General features: G+C 35.9%; 1 protein-coding gene across 1 annotated transcript; it reads left to right on the top strand.

Moving 5' to 3' along the window:
* Nucleotides 1-1,599: 1,599 nt before the first annotated feature.
* On the top strand, nt 1,600-10,994 carry LOC120079922 (Ribosomal L18p/L5e family protein). The gene is made up of 3 exons (XM_039034378.2): nt 1,600-1,920; nt 2,264-2,443; nt 10,493-10,994. The coding sequence occupies exons 2-3, from the start codon at nt 2,333-2,335 to the stop codon at nt 10,943-10,945; spliced, it is 564 nt and encodes a 187-aa protein (XP_038890306.1). The 5' UTR covers nt 1,600-1,920; nt 2,264-2,332; the 3' UTR covers nt 10,946-10,994.
* The last annotated feature ends 15,128 nt before the right edge of the window (nt 10,995-26,122 follow it).

The raw sequence follows: 26,122 nt of genomic DNA, 5'->3' as shown, positions 1-26,122 counted from the left end.
AAACAAAAGGATTTGTAAATAAAAGTGCTAATGCTAGGAAGGAGTAATCGTTTAGTTAAGCTCATTTGGGTAAAGTATCATATTTTGTTATGTGCATCTTTTTTTCTCTCTCTCTTTTTAATCTAAATATATTTATCACATTTAAATATATAACTGGTCATATTATATCGGTTAGTTGTGTAATCTAGTGTCGAAAAGTCAAGTCATGTAAACTTAATGTATAAATTGATTGAAAATTGTTACGTTTTTCAAATTATGGTTTTAAGATAAGTATGTCAGATGGATTTAAACTACAAGTTGAACATACATTTTTAAATTTATGTTTAAGAGATCAAATCTTCCACTTTATATTAGGAACACATATTAACTGGTTAAGACATTTTTTTTTGCCTTACTTGCTATAGTTTTATTTGAGAAAATGGAATCAAGGAAGATTGATCTTTCATCTCCTACAACTATTGAAATTGGATGGTTTCTTTCTTTTCAAATTTTTTAAGTCTTGAATTTGTTTGGTGTTTTAAAAGTTCAATTTCAGCTGTGCCATCATAGAAATAACCTAGCTATATAAATAACACAACTTAATAGTAAATAGTATCACACTAACTTGAATTTAATTCAGCTAGTTAAGAATTATAAGTTTGACCAAAAGGTTAGTTCGATATTTTACTCATTATTGAAGTTAAAACATAGCAAATATTACAACTTAATAATAAGTAGAAGTAACTATACAACTTAATAGTAGATAATACAACTATGAATGAAAATGTCAGCTTAGGAGTAGCTTAATTCACTTTATAAGGTCAGAAAATTTTAAGAAACATTGATTAAAAAAATATAAAAAGAACTTAATTTACCAATAAAATATAAGTCTTTGCTAAAATAATGTTTGAATACTACTTTGTTTTCTACATTTTAAAAATTTTCAATTTAATAGGATACTTTTAAGATATGAGATTGTTTATAAGATAATAAAAAACCTAATTTATGAGTTGAGAGTCTTGAGACTCGAGAGATCTATAAAGCTAAAAGTTCCAAATCGAACAGAAATGAAATTATAGTGAAAAAGACAAGAGCATGGGCGACATCAATCTTTATTCTTTTATATATTTGTCTCTCTTTTGATCCAAATTTAATGGTATTAAATTTCATTCTCTTTCCTAATTTCAATTTGATTTATAATGACTTGACAACTCAATCATTAATGTTTTGTTTGACGTAAAAGATTTCAAATAAGAAAAATGACTTCAATTCTCTATTTGGATTTAAAGCAAAATTGATTAGAAATAACTTAAACTAAAATTTCATATTTCTACTACGAAAAATAGAAAGGAAGTAATACGCTTTTTATCTCTTTTTAAGTTTTACCCTTTGCAAGAAGACATCAACTATTAAGTAGTATAAATATTTTTTTGGGAAGTTTTATTATAAATATGAACAATTACCTATAATTATAAAAGCATATCATAAAATCAACCTATTGCGTAAAAACTAAAATATTATCATCAAAGCATAGCTCAACAAACTTGTAAAATTCACTTTGTGGGTTTAATTAATTTCTAAATGGTTCAAATAGAACAATTAATTTACAATTAAACCCTTATAATTATATAAATCAAATATTAAAAAACCTTTCGTTCTTTCTCACTTCTGTTGTCGTGTCGCAGGCTCGCAGCCGCACATCACCACCAACACACAGCTCTCTTTCTTCTCCCTCACTCCCTCCGGCAGTCCCACAAACAAGTTTCGTTCCAATCATTTTGTATTCTTAGTCCTATTTCGTTTTATCCATTTCGAACACAAGAAATGATTTCAAATCCATTTTGATTCGAAATCCTTACAAGTCCATTGGTTCCAACATAGAGGGTTTTATCGCAGAAATTTGTTTCGCCTTTTGAGTTCCCTTCGTTTGTGTCCTATTGGGTAATTTCTCTCTCAGCTTTCACATTATTTCTTTGTTTACTTGATGGAGTTTTGGTTTTCGGCTGCCCTTAATGCATATAATTTGTTCTATTTTGCAGCTTCTTCCATTTCTTTACTCGTTTTTAATATTTGAAATGCTCGCTAGTATGAATTGTGTATTGCTGGATAACTGTTCGGTACAATGTCAATGTTGAATCTGGATGCGTCCTTCTGTAACAAATTTAAGCCATCTCTAGTGTACGAATGCTCAATTAGTAGTTTAATCCGTTTATTAAACCTCTGAGTCCTGAAATATTTTCATGTGGCTGGGAGATATAATATTTCGCCTCTTTTTTTCTTTTAGGTGTTCATACGAGTTGGAATCAGGTTCTTTCAATACAAAAGGGGGGTTAGCTAGTAAAAGGAGGAAAAGATGTTGAGACACTTCCTTGGAAATATGCGGAAACATGTGGTTTGTGCATGTGAAGTGAACAGGGTCAGACCTTATTTGCTTGTGCCAACAAGTGACTTTCATAAGGGGGAGGTAAGATTTCATCCCATAGTTATCAATATTCTTGTTTTTAAATATTTCAGTTTTTTAGTAAGCGAAACCTCCAAAAGAAAAGACCATACACTATACATCTTCAAAATCACAAGATTTCACTCTTTGCATAAATTTACATAATAAGGTAACACCTCATACCAGAAAACAACGTTGACTCGTACCAAAAAGGCATTTGATTACAGCTCGTATTCGTCGTCGGATTGGTGTTGGTGCTACTACTTCTTTTTGGCATGATTCTTGGCTTAGTTGTGGTATTCTTTCTAACTTGTATCCAAGGCTTTATTGTATTACTCACTCTATTTTCGTTTTGTGGAGATCCTTGAATGGCTTGCTTCATCCTTCAATTCCCTTTACAAAGACCCTTTTGACCGTAAGTTTCGGAAGTTGAATGAGGAAGGAGACACCCTTTGGCTTGAAAAACACAACAAAAAAAAAAAATGGCATTTTTGCTGAGCTCACTCTTTGGGAACACTCTGGATGCCATACCAACATTCTCATTCCGTCTATGGAAAACAAGTTAGGATGGTTCTCTTTCTTCTCACTGGTTTTTGAGTATTCAGGCAAGCCCCACCCACCCACCAATCCCCTATAAAGCATCGATACTCCTAAAATGACCAAGTGTCCGTGTTGGATACGTGTCTGACACTGACACGCCCCGACATGCCTCCGACACGTGTCCAACACACCAACTGCCATGTCAATTATTTTATTATTAAGTTTTTATTTCTGACACGCCCCCGACACGACAAGACACTTCTCGACACGGCTGAAGACACGACAACCTGCAAATTAAAAAAAAAACAATTAAAACAGGGCATTTGAAGCCCAAAGCCCAACCGAACATATTTTAAGTTTATTTTAGGGTTCTATTGGCTAACCTCTACTGAAAAGAGTTGAAGACCCCCACAACTTTTGCTTCCTCTTCAAACCCAGCGACTACCAGTTCTCGTTTCCATGCTGGCGACTTGAAGATCTTCACGTTGGCTACTGGAAGACCCACCAACCCTCGTGTCGACGACTGGTTTCTCTCTCCCATTTATTTTTTTTCCTTCTATTTTCATTTTTTCCTCTCTCCATGTGGGTTCCTTCTATTTTTATTTTTTTTCCCTCTCTTCCCTTTGATTTTTCCATCCCATTTCTGCTATTTCATCTTCTTAAATATCTCTTTTTTCTCTCTACATTTTTTATTTAAAATTATGGTTGTTAACTTGTTATTTTAGTGTTTTTAAATGGAATATTTCACAATATGTTTATTGCACACATATATTTAATTTTTTAATAAAAAATAACGCGTCCTTCACGTGTCGTGTCCTACTTTTTTTTAAAATTGGCGTGTCACCGTGTCGTTGTCGTCGTGTCGACGCATCGCGTGTCAGTGTCCGTGCTTCCTAGCCAATCCCTCATCCAATACCAACACGCAGACATACGTGGATGATGTTCAACCCACCCAGGCTCCATTACTAAAAAAGGCCATAGCCTCATCAATTTGTGACAACCCAATTTCAGAACTCATTCACCCTCAATTTGATTGGGATGCAATGGTGATAGCCACTCTCAATTTCATCCTTCTCGACCTGCTGCACCATTAACTCTATTTTGGATGATAAAGCTTTGCTACAAGTTTATAACCTAGAAATCTCACAGACCCTCTGCAAAACAGTTGATTAGGAAACAATTGATAAGCAAAAAATTAAGTTCCTCCCCCCTTCCTCTCTTTTATCTTTCAAATAGCAAATGGTTGTCTCATAGGGGGTGGATCGATCATCGATGTCTATAATCTCCCTCCAACACTTTGGACAGAAGACATCTTCAAACACATAGGTGATTCATATGGTGGCTTTCTTCAATCGTCAAACCAGACTGACACAGGACTACAACTATCCTTTGTGCACCTGGAAATCAAAGTAAACAAAAGGGTCTTCATCCCACATGAGTTGATTATTCCAAAGGAATTGGTTGCTGTTGATCTCCTTATCCGGATTCAAGCCATGGACCTTGACACAAGAGGTCACTGGAAAGAGCAAAAACTGTCGATCAAGGATTGCATTGATGATGGTGTTGTGACTGGGGATCTCCTTGATTCTTGAGATGCTGAAAAAGGTAAATCTCTTGCCATTGACTCATTGCTTCCGATTTCCCCCATCTCTTTCCATATATGGAATCTCTAGCCGCATCTCCTAAATTTAAGGAGTTTACAAACCAACAACTTGCCTTATCTCACATGACCACTAATACGTTGACCCCACCAAATTTTCCCAATTCACCCAATCTGCCACCTTACCCTAATTCAATAATTGAGCCAAAAAAACTCTTCCATTTTAATCGACTCACCTAATCCTCAATTAACCGGACCAATTGCCCTAACTCCACCGACCCATCTTCCTCTTTTAGCTTTCAGCCACAAAACCCTCGCCCTACCCACTTGGACTCCCCATCGTTTTCACAACCATCTCTTTCTACTGTTATTTTTTCGAGAGGGCCCCCCTTCCATGTTGACAATACTTTTTCCACCTCAACAAATAATTCCAAAATCCCCTTTGTTGGTTCTAATACTGAAGGATACCTTTCTAGCCCTACTAACGAAACGAAATTTACCTCCCAGCCTCTCAATTTGACCATTTTTGGAAACCAGCCGGATTTATCTCAATGCCCGTATCCACCCTCCCTCCCCTCCCATCTGATTTAAGCCCGGATATATGATTTCACAACACCAAATGTTGCAACATGTTAACCCCTTCTGCATAGACTATTGACCCACCTATATCCACTTCGTTTCCTATTATACAACAACACCCACCATCCTCACCACTCTTTCCAATCAGTCTACATGATTTGGTTTCATTATTATCCAAATATGGATTATGTGTTATGGCAATTCCAACCAATCCCTCTCCAACTAAAAGTAAGAAACCATCGACCACTATTGGAAAGAAGCCCAAATTACAGAGAGAGTTACATGGCCTCTATTCATTAATCCATTAGGACAAATTTGCTACCTTGGAAATTAGGGAGGGAAACACAGACAATCAATAAAGTTCCTAACTTGTAACGTTCGGGGCCTTAATTCTTGGAGGAAGAGAACCTTGGTTAAAAAGCTTATACAATAACACAACCCAGGTCTTGTTCTCCTTCAAGAAACAAAATTATCTTCTACAAATACCTTATTGATTAAATCTATTTGGAGCTCCTCTTACATTGGATGGATTGCTTTGGATGTCATTGGATCATCAGGGGTATTCTTATTCTTTGGAGTGAACCATATTTTTCTATTCATGACGTCATCAAGGGCCTTTTTACCGTCTCTATTAATGTTTCTTTGGCAAATGGTCACACTTTTTGGCTCACAACTGTCTGTGGCCCCTTAGATAATGTTTTCAAAGCTAACTTTTGGCAAGAACTTGATGGTGTGGTTGGTTTGGGTGGTGAGTGGTGATTTTGATGTCACTAGGTGGTCTTGGGAGAAATCACACGATTGCACCATCTCTGCTAGTATGCGAGCCTTTAATCAATGATATCCAATTATCATTTGCGTGATATTCCGCTGACGAATAGATGCTTCACATGGTCTAACTCTGGTCCTATTCAGTATTTGTCACTCTTGGATCTTTTCTTTCTAACGGAAAATTGTCTTCAGAAATTTGGGCCAATTACTCTTAAATGACTAGACCAAACCACTTCTGATCACTTTCCTTTGGCCTTATCCATAGGAATTATTACATGGGGACCTTGTTCCTTCAGATTTGGAAACTCATGGCTCAAAATTCCTTGTTTTTGTTCATTGGAGAAGGATTGGCGAAAACTTCATCCTATTACTGATTGGCCAGGTCATGGATTTATGATGAAATTACAAGGGTTGAAATCTATAATTCGTGATTGGAGCAATGCACAACACAGTAAAGCATCCAACCTTTCCTCTCTAATGAATCAGTTAACACAATTGGATGATTTGGAAGACAGAGTCGAACTAAACACGTATCAGATAATCAGGCGCTGCTCACTACGAGCACAGATTGAGAATTTGACTTGTTCAAGAACATATCCGTTGGCAACAACAATGTTAGCTCAAACGGCTCATTGAGAGAGATGAAAATACTTTTTTCTCACATAATTGTTGTTGCTCAATGTCGTAAAAGCTTGATTAATGAAATTCTTTTCGGCAGTGGCACCAGTTTATTGACGGATTAGGACATTGAGGCAGAATTTTTGGCTTTTTATTCAACTCTTTTTACTAAAGATGGCTTTTTATTCGTTCGGAGTTGATCTCATCATGCGGAAGCCCCACTTTTGAGTTTGAAGGATACCAATTTAACCTTCTTATGTTCGGGGGTGCCCATATACTCAAAGAAACTCTCGACTTCCTTCACCCAATCCAAGAAAACCTCCCGATGTCATGATGTGTCCATTCCTATGGCCATTCCTTCAATACTTCTGGCTCTCGGGATGTAGCATCTACATCGAGAATTCTAGTATTGTATACGTCATTAGTCCGATCCTTTGTAGGAACTACTCGTAATAACAAACTTGCAGGAGGATTTTTGAGCTTTGACGGACGTTAGGTGTGTGGTAAGTAAGACGAGATCCTACGGTTCACTTTGAGATGTTCATTCTTCCATTGTAGGTAGGGAGATCTACCTTCATTTTGTAGCCAGAATCTGCCCTCCAAGGTGGTCTACGCAAGTTATGGAAGTAATCTTGCCAATCTTGATAGGTGTTTTGCCTATAATACCCCATGTAAGGACCTTCTTGAACCCATTCTTGATTTTCTTGGTTAAATTCTTGAGTGTGCGGCCAACTTTGATTGTCTTCTTCCGAGGATTCAGAGTCATGACCCAGCAGATTTGGAGGAAAAAGTCTGGTCTGTTGCTGATGGAATCTTGCTATGACCCATGGGCGAGCTGCTGCACCACCAGACCCATGCCTGGCCACTAGAGCTTGCTGAAAAAACATTCGGGGCTGGTTTCTTGGAGGGGAACGCACCTGATCTTGAATTCTGATGCCCAAATGTCTCTGCTAACCAGTCTTTCTTGCTTTAGCCATCGGCTATCCTCCACTATCTTGATTTTCTTGATGGTTGTCGTGGGACTCAACTTCCTTGCCTTTGTTGCCCGACATTTTCTTGAACTCATTAGTTATTTGCTCCATTACTTGGTGCACAGCAGGCATGGAAGCCTGCATTGTTGTGAACTTCTCATTGAGCAGATTGATCGCCAACTCAATGGCAACAAATCTTTTGTTGATAGATCGTGGAGATATGGATGCTTCCACATTTGAGGAGGAAGGAGGGGTGACGCCCTTCACCATGATGCCCTATCACGTAGGGTGCTCTGATACCAATCTTGAAGTAGACCCAAATCTTGGAGCAATCTTGAAGTAGGAGTATTGTTATTGATGATCGAAAATGAAGACAATGGTCTCTTTAAATAGACCCAAAGGGAAAGGGATGTTACACACCTAATTAACTAATTCTAAACCTAGGCTTCTTTAAATAGACCTAAAGAGGAAGGGCTTTGTCACCTAAATTAAAATAAAAATTAAACAATAGAACAATTATAAAAGATGACATAGTTTGACTAAGATACCCCTACATCAAATCTCCTAGCCCTGATGGTATGGTTTTACAGTTGAATATTTTAAGTTCTTCTGGTCTACCATTAAATCTGACTTGATGAGCCTTATATAGGGTTTTTATAACTGAGGAGTTATTAATGTTAAGTTGAATGAGACATCTGTTTGATTCCTAAGAAAATAGATTCTAAATCGGTCTTTGATTATCGGCCAATTAGTCTCATTCCTTGTGCTGGTAAGAGTGTTGCTTGTGTTCTTTCTAATTGGCTCAAGAAGCTTCTCCCATTTACTATTGCAGACAATCAGCTCGCTTTTGTGACCAATAGACAAATTCTTGATGCTTCTTTGAGGGCCAATGAGCTTCATGATGACTGGTTGTCTTTAAAGAAGCAGGGCATTGTTCTTAAACTTGACTTGGAGAAGGCTTTTGATATGGTTGATTGGGAATTTTTTCACTCTATTCTTATGATAAAAGGTTTTGGAAACATTTGGCGCACATGGATCAAAGATTGCATCACTAGTGCTAATTACTCCATTATTAATGGTTGTCCTCATAGGAAGATCATCCCAACCCGTCGTATCCAACAGGGAGATCCTCTTTCACCCTTCTTATTTATTTTAGTTGCCAAGTGTCTAAGTCGTCTTCTTGAGCATAGCTCTACTATGGGTCTTACTGTTGCTCATCCTATTGAGAATTCGACTTTTACTCTGAATCACTTGCAGTTTGTTGATGATACTTTGTTATTCTCCATTGTCGAGCGTCATGCTATACAGAACTTGTTTGATGTTGTACGTATCTTTGAATCTGCTTCTGGGCTTAAAATCAACTTTGCTAAGAGTGAGCTTCTTAGGATTCATGTTCCTGACTCAGATTTTAACGGGCTTCTGAGTTCTTCTACCTGCAAAAGGGGTTGTTAGTTTACTAAATATCTTGGGCTTCCTTTTGGTGACAACTCCAATTCTGTTCCTTTTTGGCAGTCGATGATGGTGGAGAGATTTCAGTATAAACTTTATAATTGGAAGTGTGCTTATATTTCGAAAGGTGGCAGACATATGCTTGTCTAGGCTACTCTTTCTAATCTCCCTACGTATTATTTGTCCTTGTTTAGGGCATCCTCTTCTATCATCAATTGTCTTGACAAGATGGTTCGAAATTTCTATTGGAAGGGTTCTCATGGTGATGGTGGTATGCATAATGTGAAGTAGAAGATATCTCAATGCCCCAAGCTTTTGGGTGGTCTTGGTATTGGAAACTTTAAACATCGGAATTCTCCCCTTCTTGCTAAATGGACTTGGTGATTCCTTACTGAGCGTGATGCTCGATGAAGATCTCTCATCGTGGCTAAGTATTACTCCACTGGTTGTACCTGGCCTACTCCTCATGCTTCAACAAAAGCCCCTTGGAGGTTTATTTGTCAGTTTATTGGTTTGATTACAGCTCGTATTCGTCGTTGGATTGGTGATGGTGCTACCATTTCTTTTTGGTATGATTCTTGGCTAAGCTGTAGTATTCTTTCTAACTTGTGTCCAAGGCTTTATCGTATTACTCAGAGATCAAAGGCCACCGTGGCTAATGTGGGTTTCAACTTCTGCTGCTTGGGATTTAAATCTTCGTCATAATCTTACTGAAATGGAGATTTCTGAATGGGTTGATTTATCGCTTCACTTGTCTTCTATTAGATTCTGTTTCTCTCCTGATTCTTTGTGTTGGCCTCTTAATCCATCTATGGTCTTTACGGTTAAATTTCTTATGGATGATTTGGTGGGTGCTAAGGATAACTATTTGTCTGATCTTTTATTCGGTGATTTAGAAAGATTGTTACCCAAAAAGATTAATTTTTTTTTTATGGGAGCTTAGTTTGGGTGCCATCAATACTGTGGATTGTTTGCAGCATCGTTTGCCTGATATGTGTCTTTCAACTTCTTGGTGTCACATGTGTCGCCAACATGGTGAATCTCCTATTCATTTGTTTTTGCATTGCTCTTTTGCTGCTAATTTTTGGAACATTGTTCTTCCTGCTTTTGGATGGTCCTTTATCTGCCCTAATTCTATCTATGATGCATTGGCTTCTTTATTGGTGGGTCATCCTGTGGTGGAACTAAGAAGATGGTTTGGTTGGCTATCCTACATGTTTTCTTTTGGAGTTTATGGGGTGAACGGAACAGCCAGATTTTTAGTGATTCTTTTTCCTCGTTTAATCGTTTTATGGAGTTAGTTTTGTCTACGGTGTTTTCTTGGTACAAAACAAAGCACCCTTTTACTCATTTCCACTTATCTTTTTAAGTCAGTAATTGGCTCTCTATGATGTAATCACCTTCTGGTGTTTAGGGTTCTCTCCTGATTTCATTGATCAATGAAATGCTTCTTTTACCAAAAAAGCATTAGAATAGTAACTTGCCCAAATTTAAACCAACTTTATCTAACCTTTGATTATCCAATGCTTGATTGGTGCTCTATCACAGGTTCATTATGCACCCAGAAGTTTCTTTGGTGTAGAGGACTTCTTAGATGATGATAATAGTCGGCCATATACATACCAGAAGGTGAAGAAATCCAAGAATCCAAAAAAGCATATATCATTTAAGCAACGGACGGTAGCCTACATGGAACCATTTACACTCGATGTGTTCATCTCAAAGCGGTTCGTTTCAGCATCACTTACGCACAGGGTGACTTGCAAACAAGTTGCAGTTGCAGGTACTAACTCAAAAGATATCAAAGCTGTTCTCAAGTCTCGTTCAGATATACCTGCTTGTTTGGCCGTTGGCCGTATTTTAGCTGAGAGGGCTAGAGAAGCTGATGTTTATACTGCTAGTTATACTCCTAGGGAGAGGGACAAATTTGAAGGCAAAATAAGAGCCGTGGTTCAATCTCTTATTGATAATGGGATTGATGTTAAAATTTATCTCGAGTAAAACACAGCTTATATCGTTTATGAAATGACACTTCTGGATCATGGATTAATCGTCTTCTGAATCTTTTATTTAGGTGTTATAATATCAAGGTTCAGACGGTTTGCTGTGTTTGTTTCTTGTTGTCTAGTGTTTTAAAAAGCACTCTTGAGGACACACGAGCAACGCCTTGCCTTGAAAAGGCAAGCCTCGTTATGAGGCACGTGCCTTTTGTGAAGCCTCAAGCTCTCAAAGTCCTGGGTCTTTGAGATTTTTCATTATTTTTAAAATAGTAATAAAGAGTTTTCCTTCTATGTTAACTAGAAAGAAATTCAAATTTACTAAGTCTAAATGTAATTTTTTTTGGTTTAGAGGTTTTTTTTTCTTCATATTTTCATTTCAACTATGAGTACGTTTTTTAATTCACAAATCCTAATCATAAAAAATTAGGCCTTATTTTATAGTAATTTGGTTTTAAAATTTTGAAAATTAAACTTATAAAAATTATTTCTCTATAGATGGACAAATAGAAGTTTAATTATTTTATTATTTTTTGAGTATTATTAAATTCATATAACTAATAGACATTAATGCAAAAAGATTATAATTGTAATTTTTTTTTGAAAAATGAAGTTAAAAGTATAAATCATGAAATTTAGAACCAAAATGAAATTAGATTTCAAGCTTTAGTATAAAAAGTACCTTTCCCCCATAAAAACCAACAAGAATTGGTCTCGTCCATATTGACAAGCCTCATAAGCCACAAGGGAAAATTTTGCTCACATGTGAGACCTAACCTCATTCACTGCCAACCGGCCATGCCATCGACAAACAATGTTTTGCATTCAACTGATTTTTTTTTTTATATCGTTCAGCATATGGCTAGTTTATATTCTAGATAGATGGTCACTATTGATTGAACTCATGACTTCTTAATCTTTCATCAAATGGATGTTTTCTTATTTTCCACAAAGCCAACCTCATAATAATTGATGTTTTCTTATTTTCCACGAAGCAACCCCATAATAATTGTTTTACATTCAACAGATATGCATAGAGGAGTGGACTGTAAGGCATTCAATTGGACCAATCATAATGCACAAAATAAGCATCAAGATCCGAGGAAAAATGTTCTCATAATTCCCTAGTCAATTTGATTTTCTCTTGTACATCAACATTTTCTCTTTAACTGATATGTGCAAAGGGACTGGAAGGGCATTCAATTGGACCATCACAATCCACAAAATAAGCATAAAAATTCTCTCTTCATCAAGAGGATGTTCTCTTATTCTTCTCTATTTTATGAAGATATATATTCGTGCAAGTTGGAAGAATGTCATTTAGAACCTTTCATATATAAAGTTTAACCTGGAAGCTAAAATTATTTTCCAAAAGTTCTCCCTAAAGCTAGGGTGTTAGACAATTAAAGAATATGAGTCCTCTTGATCAACCACCTTTTGCATATGTAACCTAGTGTGTTTTATAGAGAAAAAATGTTCTTGTTAGGAGGTGTTTTCGATGTGTTAAAGGGTCCGGACAAAATAGGGGTTGTCATTACTTGTCCTTAGAATCGCTTCAAAGAAGACTTTCTTACAAACCAACACGGACCATTCAATATGTTTTGCTTCCGTCACTCACATGCTTCCTATGAGGGCACTCAACGTAGAATAACTTCATGCTAAACACTCTTAATTTTGATGTTCTTATAATTATGCAACTGAATAGAAAAATATAATTTATTGGTATAGATAGTAACTTTCAATTCATCTTATATACAGGGATTGCTGTGGAATGATCTTGATCAAAACTTCCATCCCTATTTGAGAATAACTTGCCCTTTTACCTTTGAAGGATTTGCCTCACCCTCTCCCTAAGAGCATTTATTGCAAGCATTTAGAGAGGGGAGACCAAGACTTTATTCCTAAAGTACTAGTTTTAGAGACTATGGACCTACCGACATTAAAAATATTTGTGAAAATTTTTTTAATGTGAACAAAGAGAATATGATATTCTTGTGATATTAGCAATTTACTCTCATAAATGAAGTAGAGGAAGATATATAAAATGGTGTTAAGTTTTATGTCTATTACATGAGCCATTAGAGTTATGTCTTTTTAGTCTTTTGATTTAAACTTAGGTGTATAATATATCATTGAACTTTTAATTTTGAGTCAAATAGATTCTTTATTTCTAAAAGATTGTCCAATAAACTTTTAAACTTTTAATTTCATGTCTAAAAAATATCAAATTTTTCAATATTGTGTCAAATAAATTTTTACTTTAATTGATATTTTTTCAAATTCATGAAAATTTTATTTTTTTGAAAAGAAAATTCATGAAAATTTTAAAAAGAAAGTTATAACTTTCATTTTTCTTTTTTTGGAGACGAATACATGCAAACCCAAAGATTAAAAGGCCAAATCAACCTCCACAAGACAACATAACCAAACTTGAAAATGATCCTGTTAACAATGAGATTGAGACCCACCTATTGGCCAATGTGTTAATCCATCAACAACCGAGTTCTGAGGACTTAATTTTTAAATTATTTAGAACTTTAAGTCTTAATAAACCTAAATTTTGATTCATATTAGATAAATTAATTAATTTTAAAAAAATTGAATATGTGAAAACAACTAACTATATAAAAGGTATTAATAGATGCCCATTAGATGATTATGTTTAATATCTATTTACCATGTGTCATATCTCCATTACCCCAAAGTCCAATGTGTCTGGGCGTAAAGGGCACGTATGCGGTGAATTGGGTTGAAAGTGAAAGTTGCCAAAAACGGGTGGAATGCTCTCGAACCGGGGGAGATCCCTACGAAATTCATAATAAATTCATATGTACCGTAATCGTCCTCTTTGAAGAACTTATTGAATCCATCGTTTGGGCTCATAAGAAATTCAAAGTTTCTCCGGCTAGAAATGCTCTTCGCTGTGGGAAGAACTTGAGAATCACTTTCATTTTTTTGCCCGAGGGGCACTACTCCTTCAGACTGTTGGGTATGCCTTGTCATCACATCAATAACTTATCTCTTGCTTGCTATGAGACGAGGGATATTCAAAGCATCTAGGAAGAAAGGACGAGCGGTACCGAGCGCCGCTATACAGTTCAAGAGAAGGAGATGGCCGCGGTGGCGTTCCCTCGCGTAAAGGGCGACTTTGCCCCTTGGAGCTGGCCACGGGGCAACAACCTTTGACACCCCACACCATTGCAGCTGGAGAGGTCTTGCCCATCAGCCTACTTTGCCTGCCGTTGCTAAAGGTCAGATTTTCACTCAAGCTATTTCTTTAAAACTGGAATTGAAATTGCCGAAACCCCATGCCAACATTTCATTCAATCTTTGGCCGTCCAGCGAATGCTATGCATTCTTTTCAATCTTATACTGACGTTGAGACCCAATCTCGATGAAAAAAGCAAAAACGTGCACAAGCGGGTTGCTTCTCTGGAGAAAGATAGGCTGGTTAGGTGGTATCACAACCTCTTTAGCTTATTGGTTCATTCATTTAGTTAGTGACTTATCTCTCATTCCAGGCATTGGATTCTTATGAGAGCTCCTTGGCTTCCGTTTCCGTTCCTAGCTCCTAACCTCATCAAAATCTGAGTATGGCATATCCGACGAGATGGCAACATGTTTGAAAAGTCCAAAGAGCGCAGACTAGCCACGGAGCTTGGATACGGGACTCAAGATTACACACTATCAGTATCCAAGGGTGTTTGTGAGTTGGTTTGAATTGCATTGAAGGTTTTTTTAAATCCAATCCAATTGCTCGGTTTGTTAATTTCTTCAATCCAAATAACCCTTATTAAAAAATGAACCCAACCTAACCCAACCATGAAATATTCCGGTTGGGATGGTTCAGGTTAATCAGATTATTTATTTAAATTTATGTTATAAAAAGAAGTAAGATGTTAATATGAAAAAAATTGATTTAATTATTTTCATATATTGAATTAATATTTAAATATAATTGCAATTTATACAATGCATTTTTTTTTAAAGTGCTAAAAAGCTATTTTTAGGTGTTATTGGAGAATAAATTATCGTTTAAAGTTAAAAAGAAAAAATATTTTTCTACATGGTGCAGCATAATGACGAGCATTCATGGTCTTGTTTCCCTTCTTTGGCTCTCATACGGATAATTCGATTTGAATTCACAAAGCTAGTGGATGAGTATTTCTAAGTTTTGGAGTCAACTTGTGCCACTTCGGTTTCTAAACTTCAGATTGGGAGGAGAGTATTCAACGTTTCTCTCAAAGCAGGACACTTTCTTATTCATATCACCCTAGGATTGCTCGAGTCAAAGTCTTATCGAGTGATTCTATAGCTAAGCATTTTGATTATATTCACCTTGATATTTCTATTTAGCTAAATTGTTTTTACTTCTTCTTCAAAGCTTTAGTCTATGTTTAGTATTATGATTCTTGCATTGTATTGGCAAGTTAGAAGATTTTTATTATTGTTTCCTCTTATGTACTTCGAGCATTAGACTAATTTATTTATTTCAATGAAAAGTCTTGTTTCCGTTTAAAAAAAATATCCAAAATAAAAATAAAACTTAAATAAATATATGTACATAATTATAAGTTAATATATATATATATATATATAAGTTAATAATAAAGTTCGGGTTAGTTTGGGTTGGTTTGAGTTATTTTAGGTGAACCTATGAACCAACCCAACCCACAAAATTTTCATTTATTTGAACCCAACTCAACCCAAACCGCACGGATTGGATTCGGTTGATCGATTTTTTCAGGTCATTGGGTTTTTTGAACACCCCTATTAGTGTCCACATAATCCATCTCCTACTTGCCAAATTGTCTATGAATAGTGGCATTTGGTAGATTTTGGATGACATACATGCATTGGTGAAGAATCCAAAAGATTGGGAAATTAGTGGAGAATTTTGGAGAATTTTTTCAATTACCATTTTAGTCATTTTATATTTTAGCTATTTATTTATTATATATATTATTATTATATTGTATTTGTCTCATATCCGTGTTTTCGTTGTGCGCTATTGTGGTTCTCAATTTTACAACATGTTATCAGCACGAGCTTCTTTCATTTCCCTCGTTGAAGGTAGGTCCTAAAGGTATGTCGTTTTTCCCCGTTATAATTAATAAATTAAATGTTATTTTGCATATTTAGTACATATTAAATTTCTAATATAAATACAATGTTTTGTGATAATGTTGCAAACCTTACGATATTAGAATTCACAACCCTTGACATTAATGATAATAATTATTTGTCATGGGTACTTGATGCCAAAATCCACCTGTATGATATGAACTTGGGAAAACAATTAAAGAAGGAAATGCGACATCCAGTCAGGATAAAGCAAAAGCTATGGTTTTCCTTTGTCATCATCTCCACGAGGGATTGAAAATGAAGTATCTTACAATAAAAGATCCCCATATCTTGTGGAAAATCTTGAAAGAGAGATATGATCATCAGAAAATAGTTATTCTTTATAAAGCTCATTATGAGTGGATGCATTTGAGGCTACAAGATTTTAAATAAGTAAGTTATTATAATTCCACATTATTTAAAATCAATTCAAAATTATTGTTATGCGGAAAGAAAATTAATGATGTTGATATGTTAGAGAAGTCATTTGATCAGGGCCTAAAGAGTGAGTGTCATAAACCTCTCTCCGCCAATCAAATACTATTTATAAATCATCAAACTACTACTTATACTAACTAGTAGTACAAGCGGCAAATCCAGGATCGAACCATAGGTAAATGTAGAAGATTAGTTTATCAAAAGCTCATTTTTAGTTAAAATGTTAAAATGTGGAGTTTGGTGTGGATTTGATGTCGAAATGCCTAGAAAATAAAGTGCAAGTAAAGTAAAAGATAGAAATACAATTAACAGAGAAATTCTAGCTTAGAAGATGATATTGAAATGACTCAATGCGATCTTATTCATCGAATTATTTGAATGCAATCTTATGGTTCTTAATTATGCCTAGCCCAATTGATTGGACATCCAATCAATGGTCTTAATTACCTAACTAGTTAAACATACTAGATAAATCCATACTAATTAAACACATTTACCTAACCGCATTACGCTCTAGAGCTTATGCTAGGATAAATATTTAGTTTTCATCGTCTAACCAAACATTCAATACAGTTTCCCCTAGATCAATAGTCATTATAGACAAAATATCGCAAGCCTATTTAACCTTTTGCTTTCGAGATTAACCCATAATTTTATGTCACATATTACAAGCCAATCTCTTAAGCATTTAATCATAAAATCCCAAGTAGTTTATCAGACAATCAAGAGGAAATATGATTACAAAGCGATTCAATCAGAAAGGAAACTCATAATCAAGATGTAAATATTACATTTAAATAAAACTCCAAAGATTACATAGAGTTCAATCCAAAATCCTCTAAACTAGAGAAAAACTTATAACTTACCTTTCCATGGGATAAAGAAGAAAAAATCTTGGCTCCATCTCGACTAATTACATGAGAAGAAGGAAGAAATTAAAGAAAAATGCAAGTGAGAGAGGTGAGGAGATGAAGAAATCGGCTGGAGGCCGACTGGGGGTCAATTCCCTGCCCTAAAAACAAAGAAATCATTGTATAGCAATCACGATAACATTCCCTGAAGTGAATGTTATGAATTTTAATAATAATAATCATGATCGAAGTTGTAGTCATGGTCGAGGTGTGACCGTGACAGAGGAAGAAATATTTTTCTTTTCGTGGTGGACATTATAATCATCCAACTTTCAAGAGAACCACATGAAATGATGATCATAAAGGAAAAGCTCCACAAGATAAGAATTCAAAAGGTGATGAAAAAAATGCTTTTGATAACTTGCAGAAATGCTAGTTATTATAAGCCTTTTATTTAGAATTATGAGGGCTAATAAATAGAAAATGCGGTGATAATACTTAGAATTTGCAAAAAATTGAGTTTTACGTCAATTAACAACTAAATCCTCAATGACCCTAATATTATGCATTATTTCGTGCCAAAGTGTCTATTTTTTTAGCTATCGCAGGGATCAAACGAATGCGTTGGAAATAAGCAATCGCAGACAAACGCATGCGCTAAAGCCAGGCGACCGCAAAGACAAACGCATGCATTGAAAACCGAGCTATTGCATAGACGAATGCATGCGGTGATTGCATGTGCCCATCGCATGGAAGTTGCGATGATCAAATGCACCCATCACATGGAAGTTGCGGTGATCGAATGCGCCCATCGCATAGAAGTTGCAGTGATCAATTGGAAATTGCAGCCACGGAGTGACAATCATAATAGAAGGATGATCGCAGGATGGGTAGAACACGTTGATACTTTAGCTGACTCAAGCTCGGACGCATACCTTGGAAGTATCAACAAGATAAGACGATGTGACATTGCCCATACCGCGACAAAGGCAGCAGTGAGACGTAACACAATCATGATATCTGTCGGCGTTTAAACCCTATAAATAGCCCCTTCTACCTTCATTTCAAAGCATTCGAACTTCTGCCTCAAGGCAGAGGTTTGCGATCACAGATGAGAGCTTGAGCAAGATTTTCAGTGAGAATTCTTCACCTCCACAAACCAGATCGAGTGACGACCGGAGCTTTCGCCAGAGATAGAGCTCGAGAGAGACATCTCCACCATTCATCCATGGTACCACCGGCAGCCTTGACGCAGAGTCCTTCATTTCTCTTCTAACCTCTGTATTGTATTACATTTTAGCTTAAGATATTAAGACATTTTGTAATCAATGCATCTCTTGATTTCTTCAATGCTATCTTCTTCATCATCTTTATCTTTATCATCATTTACCTTCATCGTTTATTTATCAAAGGTGATCACATACTTAATCGTGTAGCCTAGAGATAGGACACATGTAGCAACCCACCGAGAGGTGTGCGTTGTGCAAGTATAGTGAGTTAATCCTCTTTGCTTGGTGTAAGGCTGTAGCAACGCTTGTCTATGGGTTGTTGCATTGCTTGTCTATAAGTTAAATAGTCGCGTCTAACTGCTTGAGAAGGTAAGAGATGGAATGCACTAAAGCAAAGTATGCATTGTTCCTAGAGATAGGCACAATCTTATGTTCGACGCAACCATGCACTATAGAGATATAGTCATGCGGCTGACCACCGAGAGGTGTGCGATGCGTTAGTGTGACGAGCTGGGATTACTCGAGCGAATTAAGATAATAAACATTACTATGCATTAATGGTTTTTGTGTATCTACCTATTCTCATCGCAAGTCTTCTATTGCTCAATCTGTTTAGATAGGAGTAGGAGTAGTGTATAAATCTATTAAACTTATTTTTATTTTTATTCATCGTCTCAAACGCATTACTTCACAAGCATTATTGAGTGACAAGTCTCTGTGTTCGACCTCGGATTACCCGAGAAACTTGCGTTCGTGTTATACTTGGCTCGAGCATAAGAAAACTTATGATAGGAACGCGTGGTAATTGCATACTAGATTAACACATTTTCATTCCAACGCATGACCTCTGACACATGGGCGTAAACGCATAGCTTAAGCCATGTCTAACGCATGATTGCGTGTGCAACCCCATCCCTAATTTTCCTCCAATAAGTTTTTGGCGCTGTTGCCGGGGACTTGGCAGCTAATGTTTTGTGTTTTCACAGGCACCCTTTCAATCTTAGGCGTATTGTAAATTGTACGACCAAGCTGCAAACAATATTTGAAGTATAGGTGATGCGTTGAAAGTCAAATATTGACCCCAAGATAGAAAGGCTATCTGTCGCATGAGCTGGAAGCAGTCTTAGGTGCATGTCAACCATCATACGTCCAACAATTGCTGGAAGCTCCAATGGTCAGGGCGAACTCCTTGACCCAAGCAGTTGAGAACCATCTCCTACATGGGAGACTCCTTGTGGTGACAACACTCTAATTTCTCCAAGGACGTCTTCTACTCTATCTTTACCTTGCTTTCTTAGTTTAGTTTATTTTTATTGTCATTTTGGATACGTTGCTGCTTCATTGGTTGTGGTGTGTTTGCTTCTTATAGGTGCGATAATAACTCTTCTCAGTGCGCAATTACAACGGAAGAATCCTCCACATCCTTCAACGCATGGCTTCAATCGCATGAATTCCAACACATTGTCGCATGCGTTATTCTACTTAAGGTTTTGTTCTTATTATCTTTTATGCATTATCCTTTTGAAATTCTGCTTGTCTGATTGTGATTCTTTGCGATGCACCTATGATGGCACAAATAATTCACCGCATCCTCTAACTAGTATCGCATGGGTCTCCATACTTTTAATAGCTTCTTCAAATTATGAAAGTCTATAGTTTTATTGTGCGCAAACCCTTGCTCAAACATTTCTTACCACATTCCTGTTGAGGTTGTTTTTAGCTTGCGGTGAGAACGCTGCCACCCTCTAAGTTTGGGGGTGGCAGCGATCTCGGAGAGCTACGTTCACTACATTGCGGTGATTCCTTAAAAAAAATGGGAATAATAACTCCGCTGTCAACGCAATAGGGAAACCCATGTTGATAAGAGTTAAGTTGTGAAAGGTACTTCCTTGAAGTTGGATGTCTGCATGACACATGTAGAAGTAAGCCAAAACAAAGGCAAGTTGCCCAAATCAGCGCATTAGCGCAACTTCTCTATTTGGCGCAAGCCAAATTAAGCAAGACATGAGTTGAGTTGAATATGGAACGCAATCGAGGTTGGATGACCGCGTGACACACGTAGGGGTAAGCCAAAATGAAGAGCGTAAGTAGGTTCAATGCCGCATTCGAATAAGTAATCGCATAATCTTGAATTTTTTTGAACGAATGCATTCTTAAGAGCTGAATGCAAAGTTGCGGAGAATGAATAAAAAGTTTTTGAGCAAAGGCTTGTCGAATTTAACTTAGAAAAGATTTCTTTGAAGAAGCAGCCGAAGTGGAGGAGAGCATTTCTTCCATGGTTAGAGGTACGAGTAAATTATATTCTGAGAGGCTGGTCATCGAAAAGAAATGCCGGAAGGTGAGTTAAGAATTTCTTGAGTAAAACGCATGCTTGAGGACAGACATGATTCTAAGTTTGGGGGTGTAATAACTGGCAGAAATGCCAGTTATTATAAGCCTTTTATTTAGAATTATGAGGACTAATAAGTAGAAAATGCGGTGATAATACTTAGAATTTGCGAAAAATTGAGTTTTGTGTCAATTAACACCTAAATCCTCACTGACCCCAATATTATGCATTACTCTGTGCCAAAGTGTCTATTTTTGGAGCTATTGTAGGGATCAAACGCATGCGTTGGAAATAAGAAATCGTAGACAAACGTATGCATTGAAGCCAGATGACTGCAAAGACAAACGCATGCACTGAAAACTGAGCTATCGCATAGACGAATGCATGCGGTGATCGCATGTGCCCATCGCATGGAAGTTGCGGTGATCGAATGCGGCCATCGCATGGAAGTTGCGGTGATCAATTGGAAATTGCGACCACGAAATGACAACCATAATAGAAGAACGATCGCAAGATGGGTAGAACGCGTTTATACTTCATCTGACTCAAGCTCGGACGCATACCTTGGGAGTATAAACAAGATAAGATGATGTGACATTGCCCATACCGCGACAAAGGCAACAGTGAGACATAAAACAATCATAATAGCTGTCGGCATTTAAACCCTATAAATAGCCCTTTCGACCTTCATTTCAAAGCATCCGAACTTTTGCCTCAAGGCAGAGGTTTGCGATCACAGATGAGAGCTTGAGCAAGATTTTCAGTGAAAATTCTTCACCTCCATAAACCAGACCGAGTGACGACTAGAGCTTTCGCTGGAAATAGAGCTCGAGAAAGACATCTCCACCATTCATCCATGGCACCACCGACAGCCTTGACGCAGAGTCCTTCATTTATCTTCTAACCTCTGTATTGTATTACATTTTAGCTTAAGATATTAAGACATTTTTTAATCAATGCATCTCTTGATTCCTTCAATGCTATCTTCTTCATCATCATAAATACACTGTAAGATAAAGGAAGGGATTAGAATCAAGTTGTGGTGTGCAATGTCTTGCTCCCTCCGACTTTTATGCTGACTGTTTCACTCAACTATCGAACAATGGAGCTTCTCTTCTTCCACAAGAAACCCAAGCTCTCACCAGGGTGTTCTTATGGTTGAACGAGAAGGATTCTTGCTAGAGTTTTCTTCTAAGAAGTTTTATGACCCTCGTATCTTTTGCACGACGATTGCATGGGTATTTTTAGGCGTCTGATGGTGACTTATCTTCTCTCATTCATGATTGTGCTGATAAGGTGCATTAAATTCTAGACCTTGATGCGCCACCTGCAACGCGTCAGAAGTTCATTGAATCTTCAACGAAGTTCTCTTATCAGCTACCAACTCAATTTGAGATTTGACTTACACTGCCTATGTCATATCATGCTTCATCGCCTAAGGTTGTCACATTAACTGGTTATGTGATCGTGCTTTTGTTTATGATATTTCTTGTTTGATCGCATCAGTGGGTATTCTGCATTAAAATAGTGACATTAGCTCAAAATTTAGATAGATCAGGCATTGGAGATGTATGATCGCATGTTGTGATTACTTTATAAATTATTTAGAAAAAATGTCGCACTTTCAGAGCTTTTTTTTCTAATTCTTTTAGATGAGAGAGATAAAATAATTTGTATTTCTACAAGTTATCAGTGGTATGACCGGACATTGGTCACGTATTTGTCGTATATTGAAACACTTAGTTGATCTGTATAAAAAATGTGGAAGCAAATTCTGCATACCAAAATAATGGTATATTTGACCCATCTCATATAAAAAATTTGGATGTGGCAGACTTTCTGAATCTCCTGAAGAGAAGATCAACACAGTTGATGGAACATCAAGTATTTCTTTTGACTTTGAAAATAACTAGACCTAATGTTGTTTTTTTTTCCTTCTATCTTTTGTATATTCAAAATATTTTTTTCTTATTGTAATTATTTTCTTTTAGTGAAGAAACCTAGATCATTTTCATATGTCGGGTGATTAAAAAATGAGTAAAGAAGATTTATGTCTGGCAGACACTGTAACTACACATACAATACTTACAAGTAAACAATACTTTTTCAAATTGACAATGTTGGAAGCAAAAGTAAATACAATAATAGGTTCCGCAAACCTGATTGAAAATTTTGGAAAAGTAAATATTATTTTGCCTAGAGGAACAAAATTTACAATTGATAATGCATTGTTTTCTAGTCAATCAAAGATAGATCTACTAAGTTTTAAAAATATACGTTGCAATGATTATCATATTGAGACTGATAGTAAGAATAATGTGGAATATCTATATATTATCTCTACTGTCTCAAATGAAAAACGTATATTAGAAGGGTTGTCTGCTTTATCTTATGGATTATATTATACTCAAATACGAGTAATTGAAACATATGCAACAATGAACCTAAAGTTCATAAATCTAGATATATTTGCTATTTTTAGGTCATCCAAGGTCTATAATGATGAGAAGAATTATTAAGAATTCAAATGGACATCCATTAAAGAGCCATAGGATTCTTCAATTTAGTGAATTATCATGTAATGCTTGCTCTCAAGGAAAATTAATAATTAGACTATCACCAGCCAAAGTGGAAATTGAATCACCTGCATTTTTAGAACGAATTTTTGGTGATATATGTAGACCTAGCCCAACAAGTGGACCATTTAAGTATTTTATGGTATTAATAGATTCATCTAGTAGATGGTCACACATGTGCTTATTATCAAGTTGAGACCTTGCATTTGCAAGATTACTTGCTCAAATAATTAAGTTAAAAGCACAATTTCCTAATTATACAATTAAGATCATTCGTCTTGATAATGCTAGTGAATTTACATCCCAAACTTTTGATAATTATTGTATATCAATTGGGATAAGTATTGAACATCTTGTAGCTCATGTTCATACACAAAATAGTTTAGCATAATCATCTATAAAACATTTGCAGTTAATTGCTAGACCATTACTTATGAGAGTTAGGCTTTCTACATCTATATGGGGTCATGCTATTTTGCATATTGTGTCATTTGTACGCATTAGACCAGTAGCTTATCACAAGTACTCATCGTTATAATTAGCTACGACCATGAGCCAAATATTTCACACTTGAGAATTTTTTGATGTGCAGTATATGTTCCAATTGCTCAATCGCAATGTACTAAGATGGGTCCTCAAAGGAGGTTAGGAATATATGTTGGATATGATTTCCCATCAATTATTAAATATCTTGAACCCTTAAAGGGTAATGTATTTACTGCACGATTTTCTGATTATCATTTTAATAAGACAAAATTTCCAACATTAGAGGGCATAATTAAGAAGTTGGAAAAGAAATTACATGGAATACATTATTATTGTCTCATTTAGATTTCTGTACAGATCAATGTTAACTTGAGTTCATAAAATAATTCATTTGCTAAATATGAAAAATCAATTACCAGATGCATTTATAGATGCAAAGAAAGTAACTAAGCACATATACCAAGTGCAAATGTTCCATAAAAAATTGACATCCCAACACAGCAAGTTAACACTAATGAGTCTGGAATACGCCAGAAGTGTGGTAGACCAGTGGATTCTAAAGTTAAAAATCCTCGAAAAAAAAAAAATTAACAATCAAAAGGACTTGGTTGAGGATGTATATACTCATGAAGAAATCATTGACATGACTAGTGAGGAAGGTGAAATATCTAAAGATAATAATGAGATTTCAATAAACTATATCATAACAGGAAAAAGATGGAATTGAACTAATGTAGTAATTGCCAACATTTTTGCGTAAAATATTGCTCTTGATATTATATCTGAAAATGAAGACCCTGAACCAAAATCTGTTGAAGAATGTCGACATAGAAAAAATTGGCTTCAATGGAAAGAAGCAATCGAGGCAAATTTCAACTCACTTTCAAAAGGTCAAGTTTTTGGACCAATAATTTGAACACCAAAAGGTGTCAAACCTATAGGATACAAATGGGTATTTATGAGAAAAAGAAATGAAAATAGTGAGATCACAAGATATAAAGCAAAACTAGTTGCACAAGATTTTTCACAAAGACTTGACATCGATTATAAGGAGACATATTGACAGGCATGAAACTTACGTCGTTAATAAGCTTCAGACTTGATCAAAAGAAAATTTATAATACAAAACTACTTCTATAACTACAAAGATGTAGCAACAGTAGTAAGTCCGCGTCGATCAGCAGGGAAGTGCAATTTGTTTCATTAAGTTAGTTTTCTAACTAGAGCGATAAATTGGAGGTTTTGTGTGGAAGAGATATATGTGTGGAATTAAAATAAAAAAAAAAGGTAAATCTAGAATAGGAGTCTATCTAATTTCTAAAGCAAGAGAGAGTTTCCTATGCAATTTCTTTCATTAGGCATTAGTTAATTACACTAAATCTGTCAACCCTTCAACCTATTAAAAAAAATCTAATAGCCCAATTAGCCAAATTCGATATTAAACCAAATTAGCCCTAATTCAATTTACAACTCTTCCTTCTTAGCGACATGCAAGTTAAAATTGAATTGCATTACGAAAGGACTCAATTGTTGAGACACACTACAAGTCGGAAAGCCATATCTTATAGCATGATTTATTTGGGAAAGATTATACTAGGGCATATATGCATTTGGTCAAAAAAAAGTCTAGACTTTATACATGCGATCCTAATATGCACAAATAAATCAATCAATATATGCATAGGCTATGATGATTTTGCAAACCGAATTTCGATTAATTTATAAAAAAATTCATTAAGAATAAATCAAATCCACCTAAAGGATCAACAACAATTCAATTAAATTAATTAGAAAACCTTCAAGAAAATAAATATAGGGCTCTTGCTCAAAAGAAATTAGATAGGAGTTACGTCTTAATTCATAGAAAAATTTGAGATATACATCCAATCCATCGATTATAACACAAAATAAAAAGAAAAACTAACCTAAAGATACTGAAGGGAAAGGAAGAATAATGAAGTTTAACTTCGGCCTCCATCAGTTTGACCTCCAAAATTCAACATCATTTCGACCTAAAACGAAGAAGATTATTTATAGGAAAATTCAAGGCATCGTCGTAACGCTTGGAATAGCGTTGCAATGCTGATGCGGCTGAAGGGGAGTGTCAAGGCAACAGTGCAACGCTACGTCCAACGCTCATTTGCGTGT

Source organism: Benincasa hispida, chromosome 6, assembly GCF_027475165.1.
Source record: "Benincasa hispida cultivar pf3 chromosome 6, pf3_genome.v1.1, whole genome shotgun sequence".
NCBI classification, from domain to species: domain Eukaryota; kingdom Viridiplantae; phylum Streptophyta; class Magnoliopsida; order Cucurbitales; family Cucurbitaceae; genus Benincasa; species Benincasa hispida.
Note: the sequence above shows the minus strand (reverse complement) of the source record. Positions and strands in the feature narration are given on the sequence as shown.

Bases quoted from the DNA above. Each gene is read 5' to 3' on its own strand.
- LOC120079922 (XM_039034378.2), top strand. From the start codon at position 2,333: ATGTTGAGACACTTCCTTGGAAATATGCGGAAACATGTGGTTTGTGCA. The intron at 2,444-10,492 runs GTAAGATTTCAT...GCTCTATCACAG, and splicing joins GTGACTTTCATAAGGGGGAG to GTTCATTATGCACCCAGAAG.